This window comes from Oryctolagus cuniculus, chromosome 6, assembly GCF_964237555.1.
Source record: "Oryctolagus cuniculus chromosome 6, mOryCun1.1, whole genome shotgun sequence".
Classification (NCBI taxonomy): domain Eukaryota; kingdom Metazoa; phylum Chordata; class Mammalia; order Lagomorpha; family Leporidae; genus Oryctolagus; species Oryctolagus cuniculus.
In genome coordinates this window covers 127,662,042-127,680,047 of record NC_091437.1, presented here as the reverse complement: position 1 = coordinate 127,680,047, position 18,006 = coordinate 127,662,042, and the positions used below count along the sequence as shown (strand labels likewise).

Below are 18,006 nucleotides of genomic sequence, written 5' to 3'. Positions count from 1 at the left end.
AAGAGAAGAATTTTTGAGTGTTTTTGATGGGCAGTATTCTCCCCTCTACCTTGTTGTTGTGGCTGCCTTTGTTTGTGCCTCTATCTCTCATGGAGATTTGAGTTTGTGATGCCTGTACTGTCTGGCCAGCAACAGATATGTTACTTGGGTGGCATTTAAATATCTGATCAGGCTTTCTAGTATTTCTTTTCCTGGAGCAAAAATGGCATACATTCCTTGGTGGAAATGTCAAGTCATCACTTTTATCTATGTTGACCATATATTTATTGTCCAAACTTGGGGCATTTTTGAGTGAAATTAAGCTCAGAAAATAGACTTAAACTGGCTATCTGTCCCAGGCATACTGTGACATATGGTCACGCCAGTTGTATCTTTTCAGAACTCTTTAGTGTGGCGTTTCCTGTTTTCAAGTTGAAGTAGTATATTTAGCTTTTGGATGTTGAAGCATTCCAAAGAGTAGTTCCACCTGAAAGAACTAGGTTGTAGAACTTACAGACGACTATCATGAGAAGTGCCAAAGCCGATTTGAATTCCTGTTTGTTTCTTTCATCCTATGTTGTTTTCTGTTGCATAATTGTCTTAATACCTATAACTTGAAAATTTCTAGAATAGTGTTTTATTAGATAGCATAATTTTTACTGCATATTTAAAATTTTTATTTAATTGTAGTAAAAAGTAGTTTAGCATTTTTACCATTTATATAGTCGCATATTTGTTGAACTTTTGCATCTTGCAAATCTGAATCTATACCCACTGAAAAACAGTTCCCCCTTTCTCCTCCCGCCTTAGGCACTGTGAGCCACCATCCTGCTTTGTGATTTCTATGAATTTCACTTTTTCAGATGCCTCATGTAAGGGGAATCCTATAGTATTTGTCTTTGTGACTGGCTTATTTCAGTTAGTATAATGTCCTCAAAATGCATCCATGTTGTAGCCTGTGAAAGGATTTACTTCATTAGGCTCAACAGTGTTCTTTTATGTGTATATATCGTTTTTCAAAAAACTCATTCCTCCATGAACCTCTGGGTTGCTTCTCCCGCTTCACAGCTGTGAATAGTGCTGCTGTGAACGTGAGAATGCAAAAATATCTTCGAGGGGTTGCTGCCGTGGTGCAGTGGATCAGGCCCCCACCTGTCATGCTGGCATCCTATATGAGCACTGGTTCGAGTCCCAAGTTACTTTACTTCTTATCCAGCTCCCTGTAATGTGCCTGGGAAAGCAGCAGAAGACGGCCCAAGTGCTTGGCCCCATGCCACCCATGTGGGAGACCTGGATGGAGTTCCTGGCTCCTGGCTTCATCCTGACCCAGCTCGGGCCATTTGAGCAGTGAAGCAGCAGATGGAAGATCTCTCTCCTTCTCTCCCTCTTTCTCTCTCTGTAACTATGCCTTTCAAATAAATAACTGAATTTCTAAAAAAGAAATCTTGGAGCCAGTGCTGCAGCATAGTCCATTAAGCCACCGTCTGCAGGCTAGCATTGCATGAGGGCACCAGTTCAAGATTTGGCTGCTGTACTTCTGGTCCAGGTCCCTGCTGATGTGCCTGGGAAAGCAGCCAAATGCTTGGGCCGTTGCACCCATGTGAGAGACCCAGAAGAAGCTTCTGGCTGCTGGCTCCCGCCTGGCTCATGCTGGCTATTGCAACCATCTGGGGAATGAACCAGCAGATGAGACTGCCCCTGCCCCTGCCCCTGCCCTTGCCCCGCCCCTGCGCCTTTCAAATAAGTAAGTAAATCTAAAATTAAAAAAAAAAAAAAAAAAAAAAAAAAAAAAAAAAAAAAAACCAACTTTCAGGATCCTGCTTTTGGTACTTTTGCATAGGTAATGTTATCTCAAGATGTTCATGGAAATATATTTATTTTGTTACAAAAATGTTTTTGAAATTTGGCTTAAAAGATGACTTCAAAACATCTAAGGAAAATGTGTTATAAAAAACTGCATGAATATCAATGCTTGGGTCTTGCACCCGCATGGGAGACCAGGAGGAAGCACCCGGCTCCTGGCTTCAGATCAGCGCAGCACCGGCAGTGGCAGCCATTAGGGGAGTGAGCCAATGGAAGGAAGACCTTTCTCTCTCTCACTGTCTATAGCTATTTCTCTGTGTGTCTCTCTCTCACACTGTATAACTCTGCCTGGCCCCCCCCCAAAAAAAAAAATCCTACCAACAGTGCACAGTGGTTCCAAGTTTCTATACAGCCTCTGCTTTTCTTGTTATTAGTCATCCTAATAATGGTGTCAGGTTTATTTCATTGTGGATTTGATTTGTGATGCTGAGCATCTCTTCATGATACTTCAGAAAGTTCATGAGAAAATAAATTAATAACTAAATTTATTTTGGTGTTTAAAAAATTGAAATTGGCCGAGCCGCGGCTCACTAGGCTAATCCTCCGTCTTGCGGTGCCGGCACACCGGGTTCTAGTCCCTGTTGGGGCACCGGATTCTGTCCCGGTTGCTCCTCTTCCAGTCTAGCTCTCTGCTGTGGCCTGGGAGTGCAGTGGAGGATGGCCCAAGTGCTTGGGCCCCTGCACCCCATGGGAGACCAGGAGGAAGCGCCTGGCTCCTGGCTTCGGATTGCTGCAGCACGCTGGCCGTAGCTGCCATTTGGGGGACGAACCAACAGAAGGAAGACCTTTCTCTGTGTGTCTCTCTCACTGTCTAACTCTGCCTGTCCAAAAAAAAAAAAAAAAAAAAAATCAATCCATGCGTAGTTTTTGTTTTTTTTTTTTTTTCTTAATAGGCATTTTCTATGAACTGTTTGAAAACCTCATACTTGTTTATCATTTGTATATCATCTTTGGAGAAATGTCTATATAAGTCCTTTGTTTTTCTAATCAAGTTATTTGGCTTTTGGTTAAGTTGTAGGAGTTTTTGATATATTTGGATATTTAACTACTTATCAGACACATGATTTGCAGTATTTTCTTCTGCTTTTAACTTGCCTTTTCATTCTGTTGTGTCCTTTCATGCACGGAAAAAATTATTGTAAAGATTTATTTTAATTGAAACGCAAAGAGAAAGGGCAAGATCTTCTATCTGCTGGTTATTCCTTTATTGGCTGCAGTGGCCGTGGCTGGCCCGGGTGAATGCCAGGAACGTGCATCTCCATCTGGGTCTCCACATGGGCTGGCAGAGGCCTGGACACTTGGGCCATGCTCTGCTGCCTTTCTTGGTGCACTAGCAAAAAAAGACAGCGGAGCAGCTGGGGCTGTAACTGGCAATCCAGTATAGGATAACAGTGTCCCAGGTGGAGGCTTAACCTGCTGCACCCAGTGGACAAAAATTCCAAATTTTTTTAGTCTTATTTGTCTGTCTTTTCTTGTCTTGCCTGTGTTTAGTGTCATATTCAAGAAATCATTGTCAAGTCCTGTCATGAAGATTTTCCCATATATTTTCTTCTAGCTGTTATAGTTTTAGGTCATTGATTCTTTTGAATTAAAGTTTTGTGTATGGTAAAAGATAAAGTTCCAGCTTCATTCTTTTGCGTGTGGAGCCAGCACCACTTGTTGAAGAGACTGTCCTTTTCCCATTGAGTGGTCTTGGCACTTTGTCTGAGATCATTTTACTAGATATGCAAGGGTTTATTTCTAGATCCTCTGTTGTATTCCATTGATCTGTTTGTGCCATTGTCACCCTGTTTTGGTTACTGTAGCTCTCTTATTTGCTTTGAAATCATGAAGTATTAATATTCCAACTCTTTTGTTTTTCAAAATTGTTTTTGCTGTCTTGGGGTCTGATTAGAAGTTTTAGGATGCATTTTCTTTATTTCTTTTACATACTGCTGTTGAGATTTTGATATAGATTGTATTAAATTTGTAGATTGCGTTAGGTAGTGTGGCCATCTTACTGTCTTCCAGTGTAACTCATGAATGTATTAATGTAGGTTATCTTTCTTAATTGTGTCTTTAATTTCTTTTAGTAACATTTTGTACTTTTCAGTGCCTTTTACTTGGCTAATTTTTTCCTCATTATTTTTAATGGTATATAAATGGAATTTTCCCTAATTCTCTTGTTTTAAAGTTTCTGTTAATGTAATATACTTTCATTTATTTGATATTTATTTATTTATTTGAAAGTCAGAGTTACACAGAGAGAGGAGAGGCAGAGAGAGAGGTCTTCCATCTGCTGGTTCACTCCCCAATTGGCCGCAACGGCCGGAGCTGTGCTGATCCAAAGCCAGGAGCCAGGAGCTTCTTCTAGGATCTCCCATGTGGGTGCAGGGGCCCAAGGACTTGGGCCATCTTCTACTGCTTTCCCAGGCCACAGCAGAGAGTTGGCTTGGAAGAGGAGCAGCTGGATCTTGAACCGGTGCCCATGTGGGATGCCAGCGTTTCAGGCCAGGGCGTTAACCCACTGCACCCACCCCCGTAATGTACTTTTAGTGATGCCCCTTTATTTTTCTTCTGGCCTGTGAATGATTTTTTAACATGACACTTTGGAATCTTATTACGTAACTGAAATAAGTGCAGTTTCATACTGCAGCCCCAAAGATGCTCAATACTGTTTTTCTCCAGAACTCTCTTGTGTGGTTTGAGACAATAGGTACAGATACTGCATAAAAATGAGTTGATAGTGTACATCAGTAAGTACAGAAGGCCTTCAGAAAGGATTACACTTTTTCTTTCCTCATTTTACTAAGAAAGGTGTTTTAGAAAATTTTAGATTATTTAGGTAGCCATTGGACCAGTAAAGTAAGAAGATAAACCAGGAGGTTTGTTGTATACTGGTTGGAGAATTGTTATTGGTTGATATTTTCAAGACTCTATAAAGAAAACGTATTTAGATAATGAAATTAAAAGTAACTGTTTGCAATCACATGTTGAAGGTTTCAGCCTTAGGTACATGCTGTGGAAGCCAGGAGTAAAGTGTCTCTCTCTAGGTTGAATAATCTGTTAAGGAATAGATTGACTTGGAAGATAAGTGGCACTGCCCTAATTTAAAGGCTAAAGTGATTTGTGTGATCGTTTTCTCTAAGATGTGATTTAATGCAGAAGAGCGGTTTGGTTTGAAGCTTGTCAGTTGCCATCTTTGGGACAATAAGTTAGGATGCAGATGGCATTCCCTTTGCATATTTGTTCATATTTAAGAAAAAAATGTGGTGAACCTGTTTTAAATGGTAGTCTCCCTTTGATGAAAGTAGTTAATCCTGGTAAATATTAATGAAATACCATCTTTGTAAATGAGCAGTTTATTCTGTGCAAAGCAGTTTGAATTGTGAGCTCTGAGTTTGAATTTTGCGTAGCAGCAGGATGTTGGTAGTTAAGTCGGATGAGTGCTTCATGCAGAGGTGAGATGTGTTCATTTTAAGGCTGTGGCTGTGGAGCTTTTAAGATAATGTAAAAGCATTGTATTTATCTTTCTAAAAGTGAAAGAATTGAGAGTGTTATTTTAAAGGTTGATTCTGTTTCTGCTTTTGTCAAAGCCCTACTGTAAAATAGTACGTCAGCTTTATCTTAGCTTAAAAGAGTGAAAATGAGGCCCAAAATGGTGCTTTGCAGAGTGGTTGTTTAAAATACTGACTGTTACAACTTCTTTGCTATCTAGAAGCCGCTGGAGTTCTGGAGTGGGCGGCAGTGGAGGAGGATCCTCTGGCAGGTCTTCAGCTGGAGCTCGGGACTCCCGCCGACAGACTCGAGTCATCCGGACGGGGCGGGACCGGGGCTCTGGGCTCTTGGGCAGCCAGCCTCAGCCGGTTATCCCAGCGTCCGTCATTCCCGAGGAGCTGATCTCACAGGTACGGGTTTGCAGAACGCGTGGCCTGAGCCTTAGGTGAGCGTGGTGGGTGGCAGGCATGACTCCCCATGAATTGAGAGAGACTGGTTTTCTGTATTGATCCCGGAAAGCTGGTTTTGAATTTATTCAATAGAAAATTAGCATAGTGCTTTCTCTCTCTCTCTCTCTCTCTCTCTCTCTCTCTCTCTCTCTTTTAAGATTTATTTATTTATTTGGAAGGCAGAGTTACAGGGTGGCAACGCTAGACAGAGTTGTTTTCCATCCCTTGGTTCTCTCCCCAAATGGCCACAGTGGCGTTAGTTGGGCTGATCTGAAGCCAGGAGCCAGGAGCTTCTTCCAGGTCTCCCATGTGGATGCAGGGGCCCAAGGACTTGGGCCATCTTCTGCTTTCTCAGGCCAAAGCAGAGAGTGGGCTTGGAAGTGGTGCAGCCTGAACCAATGCCCAAATGGGATGTCAGCACTAGCAGGCAGTGGCTTTACCCACTGTGCCTCAGTGCCGGCCCTCTCCTTTGTTTTTTATTTCAGGCCCAAGTTGTTTTACAAGGCAAATCCAGAAGTGTCATCATTCGGGAACTTCAGCGAACGAATCTTGATGTAAACCTTGCTGTAAATAATTTACTTAGCCGGGACGATGAGGATGGAGACGATGGTGACGATACAGCCAGTGAATCTTACTTGCCTGGAGGTTGGTGGCCCTCCCCTGCCCCCGCCCCCAACACATACATACATACACACAAACATTGCGATTCTCATGTAGACTTCTGACTGCAGATGAAATTGTAATTTGCAGTTTAGTTTCTGACCACTTTCCAAGGTGGTAGATATTTCTCATTATAGAATTGCTTGGTTTAATTGTAAAGCTTCATTTAAGAGAAAACGAAGACACGTTTTTTTCTCACTGGACTTGTGCTTGGTCCCAATAAATCCATGATTGTGTTATGGAGTTTCAGATAACTTTAGACTGTTGTTATTTGATGCCCTTATTTCTGAAAATATAATTGCTTTGCTGTGTTAAGGGTTTTGACTCTTATCATCTCTACGATGTAATAGATAAGGTAATCTTTTTTTTTTTAATTAATGAGTAGCCCTGACACTGGCAGTAAATTGAAGTTCCTTCCATTTTGTGTTACTTTGATTTCTGACGCAGTTGTTTCTCTTTGTGTGTGTATTGTCAGCCCCGACGTGATTGTGTTCTCATGGTTTGAGCTCTTTGATGGGCTCCTGGAGCTGCCGTGTTTACCTGTGTGTGTTTGTTTGTAGAGGATCTGATGTCTCTGCTTGATGCTGACATTCACTCTGCCCACCCAAGTGTCATTATCGATGCGGATGCCATGTTTTCTGAAGACATCAGCTATTTTGGTTACCCATCTTTTCGTCGTTCGTCACTGTCTAGGCTGGGATCATCTCGAGGTAATTTTGTATTTATTTCTTTGACCACTGGTTGGTTGTATGAAAGATAGTGGTAGATTGACTTTATATGAACTTCTAATAATATAATAGATTAAATGATCACTTATTAGTGTTTTGGGGTGCTTTGGCATTAACACTTGTTAGTTTTAATTTTGAAGAGCCACAGTAGTACTGTATAGATGATCTTATTTATTCACATTGTGAAATAGATACATAATCAAGGCTTGTGAGTTACTGAACTGTATTTTTAATCAGGAATATGGATTCTGAACTAAAAGCAGAATTCTACTTTATAGTGACATGCAGCATTCAGAAAACAAGTCTCCTTAGGATGAGTAAAATGGTTCTGTTCATTTTCAATCATGGTTAGAATCAAATCTGAAGAACTTACCAGAATGAGTGACCAATTTTAAATGTATAGAGTGGTTAGTTTATTAAAATGCTATTTTCTAAAGCTTAAACTCCTCAAAAAAGTTAACAGTATAGTAGGTAGTAGAAATCATTAAAACCAGCCTTGATGTGTTGGTATAGCTTTAGTTTGCATTCTAACTTTAAGCCAGTATTTTCACTTTCCAGAATATAAAATCGTTTGACTCAAATAACAAACAAAAGCCAACTACTTAGGGATCACTAATAAACTAGAAGACATTCTGTGTTCAATTAAAACCTCACTGCAAGTATATAAGTACTTAAAATCAGAATTTAAAAACCAGTTTTAAAATAACAGTTTGATGGCGATCTTTAAATGTTTTGAACACAGTTGAGTTATAAAAATTGTAAAATAAAGGCATACTTAATTGCCTAAAATGTATCTAGTATTACTTTTTCAAATTTTCAGTATTTAATAAAAGTAACTCCTTAATTTTCTCCCTTTTTCTTTTCCTAAGTTTCTGTATTATAGGCATTATTTTCAATTTTAATAATTTGAAATAGTTGATGCTTGTACTTTTGACCTCCATATGTGGCTGTTTATATGTTTCACCTAAATATTGTCTCTAATCTTTATTGTTTGAGTCATGTAAAATTTAATATTAATTTCCTTATCTTGAAAAATTATGTATGAACAAAGTGGGGAAAAAACTGGCTGTAGACAGTTTGTAGGCCAATTGCAGGAAAAGAATTTTTGTAACAAAATTTTTAAAGATTCTTAAGAAAAATAAACAATATCTTTTTCATTCCTCAAAATATTTTAAATGACTTATATGAAAATCCTGCATATATAATCATCATAACTGACTCAAATTGTTGGATATCTTATTAGTTTATGTTACTGGACTTTTGGTTTGATCTTTTTGTATTTTTCTCTGTGCATATTTTCCCCCTAAACCTAATACTTTCTAACAGATGCTGTTTTTGGTTTGCTTAAAATAGATTGCTTCCAAAAAGTTCATGGAAAAATGCACATTGTTTTTTAATTCTGTGTTTCCAGAACCTTCTGAAGTACCTTCCTATGTATTTAATGTGTTAGAATTACAATTTATGCACATTTTCTAATGTATGAATAAAAATGTTTATAGTAAGCATTTTTAGTGAAATCTAAAAATTTTAAATTCCATTTTAAAACCTCCAAATTCAATTTAAAATCAATTTTCTAAAAGCAGTTTTCACAGTTTGTTTGAAAGGGTTAATATTTTGAATGTTGCATGTCAGCCTTATTAGATACACATTTACATAGAAATTTTGAGTAGCTAAACTGCTGTTAGTTGCATCCTGAAGGGTCTTTACTAGAGAGTGGCTTACTTTTATCCCACTGGTGTGACCCAATTGCATACCAGTTCTCCTTCTTCCCTTAGAGAGAGACTCTGAGCTGTTGCGTGAACGTGAATCCGTTTTACGTTTACGTGAACGAAGGTGGCTGGATGGAGCCTCATTTGATAATGAGAGGGGCTCTACCAGCAAGGAAGGAGAGCCAAACTTGGATAAGAAGAACACACCTGTGCAAAGTCCAGTATCTCTAGGAGAAGATTTGCAGTGGTGGCCGGATAAGGTATTTGGAAAACAAGTTACACCCTTTCCATTGAAATGGATTCATGGCAGCTTTCTTCTTTTTCTCTTCTGAAAGGTTTCTGTTTTATTTATTCACGTTTTTATACTACTACATACAGTAATATTTTTGTTTTCTTATAAAATAGAAGGAGTTCATCTTAATCTGCTGTTGCGTGTGTCATCTCAGTGAGATGTGTTCCTTGGTGTTTCTTTTTTTCCTGCTTAATGAAATCAGAAACAGGGATGTTCTTGCTAACACCTCAGCATGTCTTCTAGGACTTACTTTCTGGTCGTCATGAATTCAGTAACTTGGATTTCTTGGTAGAAGTTCATTTTGTCAAATTTAGAAGGTTAGATGGACAAGTGTGTGGTTGTTGATGCAGCATGAATGTCAGGGCTGGAGGGAGACTCTGTTCTTTGACTAGTTAGCTGGCCCATGTAATGACAGTTCCGATAGACACTTCTGCTGTGATTGTTAGGAGAGGCAAAGCCAACCGAACAGAGCTGTGCTCTGCTCCTGGGGAATAAAAATTAGTGGATTTTAGGAAGCATTTAGGACTTGTTACGTTGATTCAGATATTTCAATGAGAGTCCATCATCACCATAAATTAAAGAGTGATGGTATGCATGTTTCATTGTCTTAAGTGATCGATAGCTCATCTTCTAAGGCTCCTATAAGAAGCTGTGTGGTTTTCATTTTTAACAGGACCTTTATCTTTCCTTATATTTGGAGCCAGATGGGTAGGAAATTCTTATAAGCAAATATGAGCTGAAAGATTAGAACTTCCAGGTTAATTGTAGCAGATAAAGAGAATCTGATAAGGATTTCTTTCTTGCTTTGAACTTGAACTTGAATTTGGGATAATGAAAGAAGATATTATTTAACTTTCTCAATTTATGTTTCCACGGTTACTGTGAGTCTTGATGCAGTTCCTTTATTTCCTCTGCATTCAGTTCATGTGGAAAGCTTGAATGCAGGAAGGAACATGAATTTTAATTAGTCTCTTTGGAATCAAAAGATTATTCTGTTTTCTTTGGTAGCTGCCAAACTTCCCCTGGGTTGCATTCTCTTATTTCCATAAAACTTGAAATATCCTGAGTTTACTTTTATTTTTATTTCATGCTTTGGGAGCGATTTAAACCATTAAGTTTTTAACTTTTGTGGAGAGGGTTGGGGGTGCATTGTTCGTTGTTCCCTATTTTCCTGCCTGGATCATGTTAGGGCTGGGTCTGTTTAATATTGGCAGGAAGTAATCGAAGACTCCTAAATCATGTAGTATGCAATATTTTTTGTCCTTTAAGATTTATTTTTATTTATTTGAAAGGCACAGTTAGAGAGGGAGAGACAAGAGATTTTTCTATCTTCTGGTTTACTCCCCAAATGGCTGCAACAGCTAGGGCTGGATCAGTTTGGAGCCAGGAGTCAGGAACTTCTTCCTGGCCTCCAATGTGGGTACAGGGTCCCTAGCACTTGGGCCATCTTCTGCTGCTTTCCCAGACAAATTAGCAGGGAGCTGGATTGGAAGTAGAGCAGCCGAAACTTGAACTGACACTATGTGTGATGCTATTGTCTTAGGCGGTGGCATTCCCCAGTACCCCAGGTGATGGCTCCTTATTTTTTTTTTTTTTTAAGGTTTATTCATGTATTTATTTGAAAGGTGGATTGATAGAGGGAGAGAGAGACAGAGAGATCCTCCAATCACAGATTCACTACCCAAATGGCCCCCACATAGGGCTGCACCAGGCCGAAGCCAGGAGCCAGGAACTCTGTCCTGGTCTCTATATGGGTTGTAGGGGCTCAAGTACTTGAGCTGTCTTCAGTTGCCTTTGCAGGAAACTGAATGGGAAACGGAGCAACTGAGATTGGAATCAGCACTTTGTGATTCCAGCATTACAAGCAGCTTCTTAGCCACACTGTGCCTCCATGGCAGCCCCAGTCTGTTTCATTTTGCTTTAAAGATCTATTTATTTTGTAATAGCAAGAGAGACAGGAAGATCTTCCACCCATTGTTTCTCTACCCAAATGGCCACAAAAACTAGGCTGGGCCAGGGTGAAGCCAGGAGACAGGAGATCCATCATGGTCTCACAAGCGGGTAGCAGGGGTCCAAGCACCTGGGCCATCTTGGATGTCTTCTTAGCACATAACGGGGAGCTGGATTGGAAGTGGAGCAGCGAAGACATTGGATTCCAGCATCACAGCAAGCAGCCTGCTGTGCCACAACACTTGTGCTGTTGGCGCTGTCCCCGCTCCCCCGCCCCCCCCCCCCCCCCCCCCGCCCATGGATCATGTTTTAATAGTGCCATCTTAGTGTGTAAAGTCACCACCCGTGACTCCATCAAGTCCTCGGCTCTTGAGGTAATATACCCTGACGAAAGGAAGGCTTTACTGTGAGGTAGGTGTGCAACGTAGGGAGATAGGATGTCAGAATGCACTTGGTACCTTGTATACAGAGGATCCAGCCCCAGGAGAGTGGAGGGTGTAATGAAGTAGCCACTAGGAATCCTTGCTCAGGACAGTTTGAACATCACATATAGACTTACACGTTGGAACCCAGAACAGTTGCCAAGCCTGGGTCTGTCACCTTATCTTTTTCATGTATACATTGTTGATGGCTGCCAAGCTCCTGGCTCTTTGTGGGTCACCAACACCAGGTATTGAACCTATCTTCCTGGAACTTAAAGTCTAGGGCAGGAGACAGATGGTAATAAGTCATAAATTAATATATATTCCTTTAAAATAAAAAAAAATAATTATTTGAAAGGCAGAGTTACCGAGAGGGAAGAAACAGAGATCTTCCATTTGCTGGTTCACTCCCCAGGTGGCTGTAGGACTTGGAGTTGGGCCATACCAAAACCAGGAGCCTGGAACTCCATCCATATCACACACGTGGGTGGTAGGGACGCAGGTACTTGGGTCATCTTCTGCTGTTTTTATCAAGTACTTTAGCAGGGAGATGGATCTGAATTGGAGCAGCCAGAACTCAAACTGGTGCTCATATGGGATGCTGGCATTGCAGGCAGTGGCTCATTCTGCTCTACCACAATGCTGACTCCAGTTTTTTTTTTTTTTTTTTTTTTCCAAATTAAAGACTTTATTTATTTATTTAAGAGGTAGAGTTATAGACAGAGATAGGGAAATACAGAGAGGTCTTCTTTCCACTGGTTCACTGCCTAAATGGCTATAACTGAACCCATCTGAAGTCAGGACCCAGGAGCTTCCTTTGGGTCTCCCACGCGGTGCAGGGACCCAAGCACTTGGGCCATCTTCCACTGCTTTCCCAGTCCTATAGTAGAGAGCTGGATGAAGAGGAGCAGCCAGGACACGAACCAGCACCCATATTGGATGCTGGTGCTGCAGGCAGAAACCTATCCTACTGTGACAAAGCACTAGTGCCCAATATTTATTTGAAAGGCAGAGTTTCAGAGAGTCAGAGGGAGGGAGAGAGAGTTCTTCCATCCGCTGGTTTACTCCCCAGATGGCCACAATGCCTGGAGCTGCACCAATCTGAAGCCAGGAGCCAGGAGCTTCTTCCAGGTCTCCGACATGGGTGCAGGACCCGTGGGCCATCTTCTACTGCTTTCCCAGGCCATAGCAGAGAGCTGGATCAGAAGTGGAGCATCTGGGACATGAACCGGTGCCCATATGGGATGCCAGGACTGCAGGTGGCGGCTTTACCCACTATACCACAGTGCCGGCCCCTCCAATATTACTCTTAAAGGTAGATTTCTTTATACCCTGGATTGTGATCTGATTTTTTAAAACAGTTTGGTGGCTGTATAATTATTTTTCCAGAATTGTGTATTTCTGTAATCCTCAGCATGTCAGATTGCTAGATGATAGTTTACATTTTTTTCTCTACTAATTAACTTGGCATTTCATAGCTTCATAAAATCTTATATGATGGTAAAGAGCAATGACCAGCATAGTCTTGCCCTAGAAAGAGAGAACAGGTGGTGCCTGCAGGTCATGGAGGGGTGTGGGGGACCAGTAGATCTGAGTGTTTGGGTATTCCTAAGTGGGTCTATGCAGCAGTTGTATTTTGTGTGTGAAGCTCTCTGTTATTAGTGAATACAGTGTGAACTGAGGAAAAATACAGACCATGCCACTTTTGTTTAGAATAGAATACTAATTAATAAAATGTTTTGTTACAGTAATATTTTGGTGTAATGGGAAATAAACAGGTGTGTCTGTATATACAAAGTGAGAAGTAAGGGGAGTGTCTCAAGTCTGCTCTCTTTAACTCCATGTCCAGGAATGTTCATGGTTGAACTAGCCAAGTTTATTCTGGTTTCCAAAGAGTTTTACATGAAAACATCAACTTTAATTTTTCTGGCTTGCATGTGACTGTGTATTATACTTGGTATTAACTGATAATACAGCTGCTTTGATAAGAAGAGGTTATCTTTCAGTTAGTTTATCTAACAAAGTTCCATTTTCAATTTTCAATCTTTTTTTTTTTTAAGATTTTATTTATTTATTTGAGAGGTAGAGTTACAGACAGTGAGAGGGAGAGACAGAGAGAAAGGTCTTCTTTCTGTTGGTTCACTCCCCAAATGGCCGCAACAGTCGGAGCTGCACTCATCCAAAGCCAGGAGCCAGGTGCTTCTTCCTGGTCTCCCATGTGGGTGCAGAGGCCCAAGGACTTGGGCCATCTTTCCACTGTTCTCCCAGGCAACAGCAGAGAGCTGGATTGGAAGAGGGACAGCCGGGACTAGAACTGATGCCCACATGGGATGCTAGCACCGCAGGCGGAGGATTAACCTACTGTGCCACAGCGCCAGCCCCAGTCATCTTCAGTTTATTTTTCCAAGCCTAGAATTTTGGTTTATGTTGTCAGATATCTTAAGTGTAAATGTGAGTATATATGTGCTTGTTATCAGTCTACTTCCAACAAGAATCTAAACCAGATACATTTCAAAAGGCCAGCATCACCTTGACATGTAAGCCAAAGACACTGTAAGAAAAGAAAACCATAGTCAGTGTGTCTGAGCATTGATATAAAAACCCTCAGTTAAAAATGTAACAATCCAAATGTAGCATCACATCAAAAAGATTACACATCATGTCTAATTGACACATATCACTGGCATGCAAGCCAGGCTTGATAGATGCAAATCAGTCTCTCTAGTATACCATATTAACAGATTGAAAAAGAACACAAGATCCTCTCAATTGATGTTAAAAAAAGGTGCATATTTAGCATCCTTTCTTGATTAAAAAAAAACAACTTTAACAACATAGGTGTGGAAATTACGTTATGAAAGACCCACAGCTAGCATCTCTCTCTCTCTCTCTCTCTCTTTTTTTTTTTTTGGACAGGCAGAGTTAGACAGTGAGAGAAAGAAAGAGAGAAAGGTCTTCCTTTTTTTTCTCGTTGGTTCACCCCCAAAATGGCCACGATGGCTGGTGTTCTGTGGCCAATGAAGCCAGGAGCCAGGTGCTTCCTCCTGGTCTCCCATGTGGATGCAGGGCCCAAGCACTTGGTCCATCCTCCACTGCCCTCCCGAGCCACAGCAAAGAGCTGGACTGGGACAGAAAGAGCAACTGGGACAGAATCCGGCGCCCCGACCGCGACTAGAACCTGGGGTGCTGGTGCCACAGGCGGAGGATTAGCCAAGTGAGCCGTGGCACCGGCCAGCTAACATAATTAACAGGAGAAAACTAAAGATTTTATCCTTTTTAAATTTTTAAAAATTTTTTAAGATTATTTCAAAGTCATACAGAGAGAGAAGGAGAGGCAGAGAGAGGGAGAGAGGGAGAGGGAGAGAGAAGGAGGGAGGGAGAGAGGTCTTCCATCCTCTGATTCACTCCCCAATTGACCGTTATGGCCAAAGCTTTGCCAATCCAAAATCAGGAGCCTCTTTCAGGTCTCCCACGTGGGTGCAGGGGCCCAAGGACTTGGGCCATCTTCTACTGCTTTCCCAGGCCATAGCAGAGAGCTGGATCAGAATTGGAGCAGCCGGGACTCAAACCGGAGTCCATATGGGATGCTGGCACTGCAGGCGGAGGCTCTACCCGCGGCACCATAGCGCTGGCCCCAAGATTTTCCTTTAAGATCTGGCAGTAAGCAGGCCTTCCCACTTTTGCCACTTTTATTCAAAATAGTACTGGGATTAGAATTATGAACAGTCACACACAACAAAGTCAAAGGCATCCAAACTGGAAAGATAGAAGTAAAAATTATCTCTTTGCAGATGATACCTAATTTATAGAAAACCCAAATATTTGATAAGAAAACTGGTAGAACTAATAAGTGAATTCAGTAAAGTTTTAGGATGCAAAATCTGCAGACAAAAGGCAGCAGCATTTCTCAATTTAGACGTAAAAGAAATTAAGAAAACAATCCAATTATGATGATAGTATCCCCCACCCCCCCAAAAAAAAAAAAGGAAAACCAACCAAAACCACTTGGGAATACATGAAAACAAGGAGATGAAAGATGTGTACACTGAAAGCTATAAAAACATCGATGTAAGAAATTGAAGAAGACAAAAGTAAACAGAAGGATACACGATGTTCATGACTTGGAAGAATTAAAATGTCCCTCCCACTCAAAGTATTATATCGATTTGATGCATGCTCTAACAAATTCCAGTGGTATTATTCTTCACAGAATGGGAAAAGCAGTCTTAAAATTTTTTATGGAACCACACACACGTTTAAAAAGTTGCCAGATACTAAGAAAGAAAAACAGTAATAATCAAAACATTATGGTATTGGCATAAAAAAGAGACACATAGACCATTGGAACTGAACAGAGAGCCCAGCACTGAATCCAAGCGTGGATGGGAATTTTGAACAAGCGTACAAAAGAACACTTTTGAGAAAGGATAGTCTCTTCCAGAAATGGTACTGGACAAACTGGACTTCCACATGCAAAAGCATAAAATTGGATTCTTATCTTACATCTTTCACAAAACTCCACTGAAGAGGTACAACAGGCCTAAACATAACAGCTGAGGCTGTCGAACTCCTAAGAGTTGGGGAATGGCTCTTGGACATTGTCCCTAGTAGTGTGTTTGTGACCACACCCAAAGCTATGCTACAGAAGCAAAAGTATTTAAAAGGGACTGTGCTGGCCGGCGACGCAGCTCAATAGGCTAATCCTCTGCCTGCGGCATCGGCACCCTGGGTTCTAGTCCTGGTCGGGGCGCCGGATTCTGTCCTGGGTCGCTGCTCTTCCAGTCCAGCTCTCTGCTGTGGCCCAGGAGTACAGTGGAGGATGGCCCAAGTGCTTGGGCCCTGCACCCGCATGGGAGACCAGGAGGAAGCTCCTGGCTCCTGGCTTCGTATTGCTGCAGCGCGCTGGCCGTAATGGCCATTTGGGGGGTGAAACAACGGAAGGAAGACCTTTCTCTCTGTGTCTCTCTCTCTCTCACTGTCTAACTCTGCCTGTCCAAAAAAAAAAGGGGGGGGGGGACTGTGCCGAAGTAGAAAGCTTCTGCTTAGAAGAAACAATTGACAAAATGTAAAGCAAACCTATAGGCTTGGAGAATACTATTTGGAAACCATATACCTGATGAGGAGGTTAATATTCAAAATTTATCAAGAACTCTTATAACTCAGTGGCCCAAGAATATAATAAGCAAAAGACCTGAATAGACATTCTCTAAAAGTGACCAACAGATACATAAAAAGGTGCTCAATATGACATCAGGGAGATGTGAATTTAAAACTACTATGAAATATTACCCCATATCTGTTAGGTGGGCTATTATTAAGAAAAAATCAGAGAAAAATATTGGCAAGGGGTTAGAGAAAAGGGAACCCTAGAACAGTGTTGAGAGGACTATAGACTGGCACAGCCATTATGGAAAACAGTAGAGAGGTTCTTATAGAAATTGAAAATGGAACTACCTGTTGACCCCACCCTCTTCTTGTGAGGGTCTTCCCAAAGGAGATGAAATCGCCGCCTTTTGAAGATCCCTGCACCTTGTGTTCATTGCAGTGTATTCAGAATAACCAAGATTGGAAACACTTCCTATCTGTTGACGGACAAATGGATAATGAAAACATGACATGCACATTATTCAGCCTTCAAAATGCAGCTTCTACCATTGTGCAAAACATGGATAGACCTAGTGGACATTAAGCTAAGTGAAATAAGCCAGACACAGAAAGAAAAATTTTGCACGATCTCATGTGGAATCTTAAGCTGGGCGATAAGGGAACATGCAGAGAATAAAACAGTAGTTACTAGGGCCAGCACTGTGGTATAGCTGGCAAAGCCTCCGCCTGTCATGCTGACATCCCATGTGGGCACCAGTGCAAGTCCTGGCTGTTCCTCTTCTGATCCAGCTCACCACTAATATGCCTGCAAAAAGCAGGGGAGATGACCTAGGTGCTTGGGCCCCTGCCACCCACGTGGGAGACCTGGAAGAACCCCCTTTTGGCTTTGGCCCGGCCCAGCCCCTGCTGTTGGACATCTGAGGAGGGAAGCAGTGAGTGGATGATCGCTGTGTTTCACCCTCTATCTCTGTGACAACTCTTTGAAAGGTGTAAATCTTAGACCAAAACCAAAAACTGGTATTTACTACGGGCAGGGGTGCAAAGGTAGAAAATGAGGAGATATAATTAAAGGGTACAAAGTGGCAGACATGTGGAATGAACTAGTCTTGAAAAATGTATATCAGCAATTCTAGTCAATAACACTGTGTTTTGAGATTTTAAACATAGGTGCTGTTGTGACTTAGTACCTGGACTGAAACAGGTTATTCTTCACTGTAATAAATGTTTACTACCTACATGTTTCCTGTGACATGTTATAAATATTAAAATTCATTTTTATTCATGTTTATATACTCATTTTTATTTGAAAAGCAACACCACAGAGAAGGAGTTGGGAAGAGCTTCCATCCAGTGATTCACTCTCCAGATTCT

The 18,006-nt window shown here is 41.3% G+C and overlaps 1 protein-coding gene across 9 annotated transcripts in view; it reads left to right on the top strand.

Moving 5' to 3' along the window:
• The window catches only part of UBR5 (ubiquitin protein ligase E3 component n-recognin 5), a 157,657-nt gene that overhangs the window by 56,521 nt on the left and 83,130 nt on the right, over nt 1-18,006 (top strand). For 5 of the 9 annotated variants that reach the window (XM_070075376.1, XM_051844682.2, XM_051844681.2 and 2 more), the window contains exons 6-9: nt 5,540-5,729; nt 6,254-6,413; nt 6,989-7,138; nt 8,914-9,125. In XM_070075376.1, the coding sequence (XP_069931477.1) occupies nt 6,997-7,138; nt 8,914-9,125 (354 nt within the window). In that variant the 5' untranslated portion in view covers nt 5,540-5,729; nt 6,254-6,413; nt 6,989-6,996. The remainder of the gene's footprint in view (nt 1-5,539; nt 5,730-6,253; nt 6,414-6,988; nt 7,139-8,913; nt 9,126-18,006) is intronic. The other 4 variants (XM_070075377.1, XM_070075375.1, XM_051844680.2 and 1 more) reach the window with 1 other exon arrangement.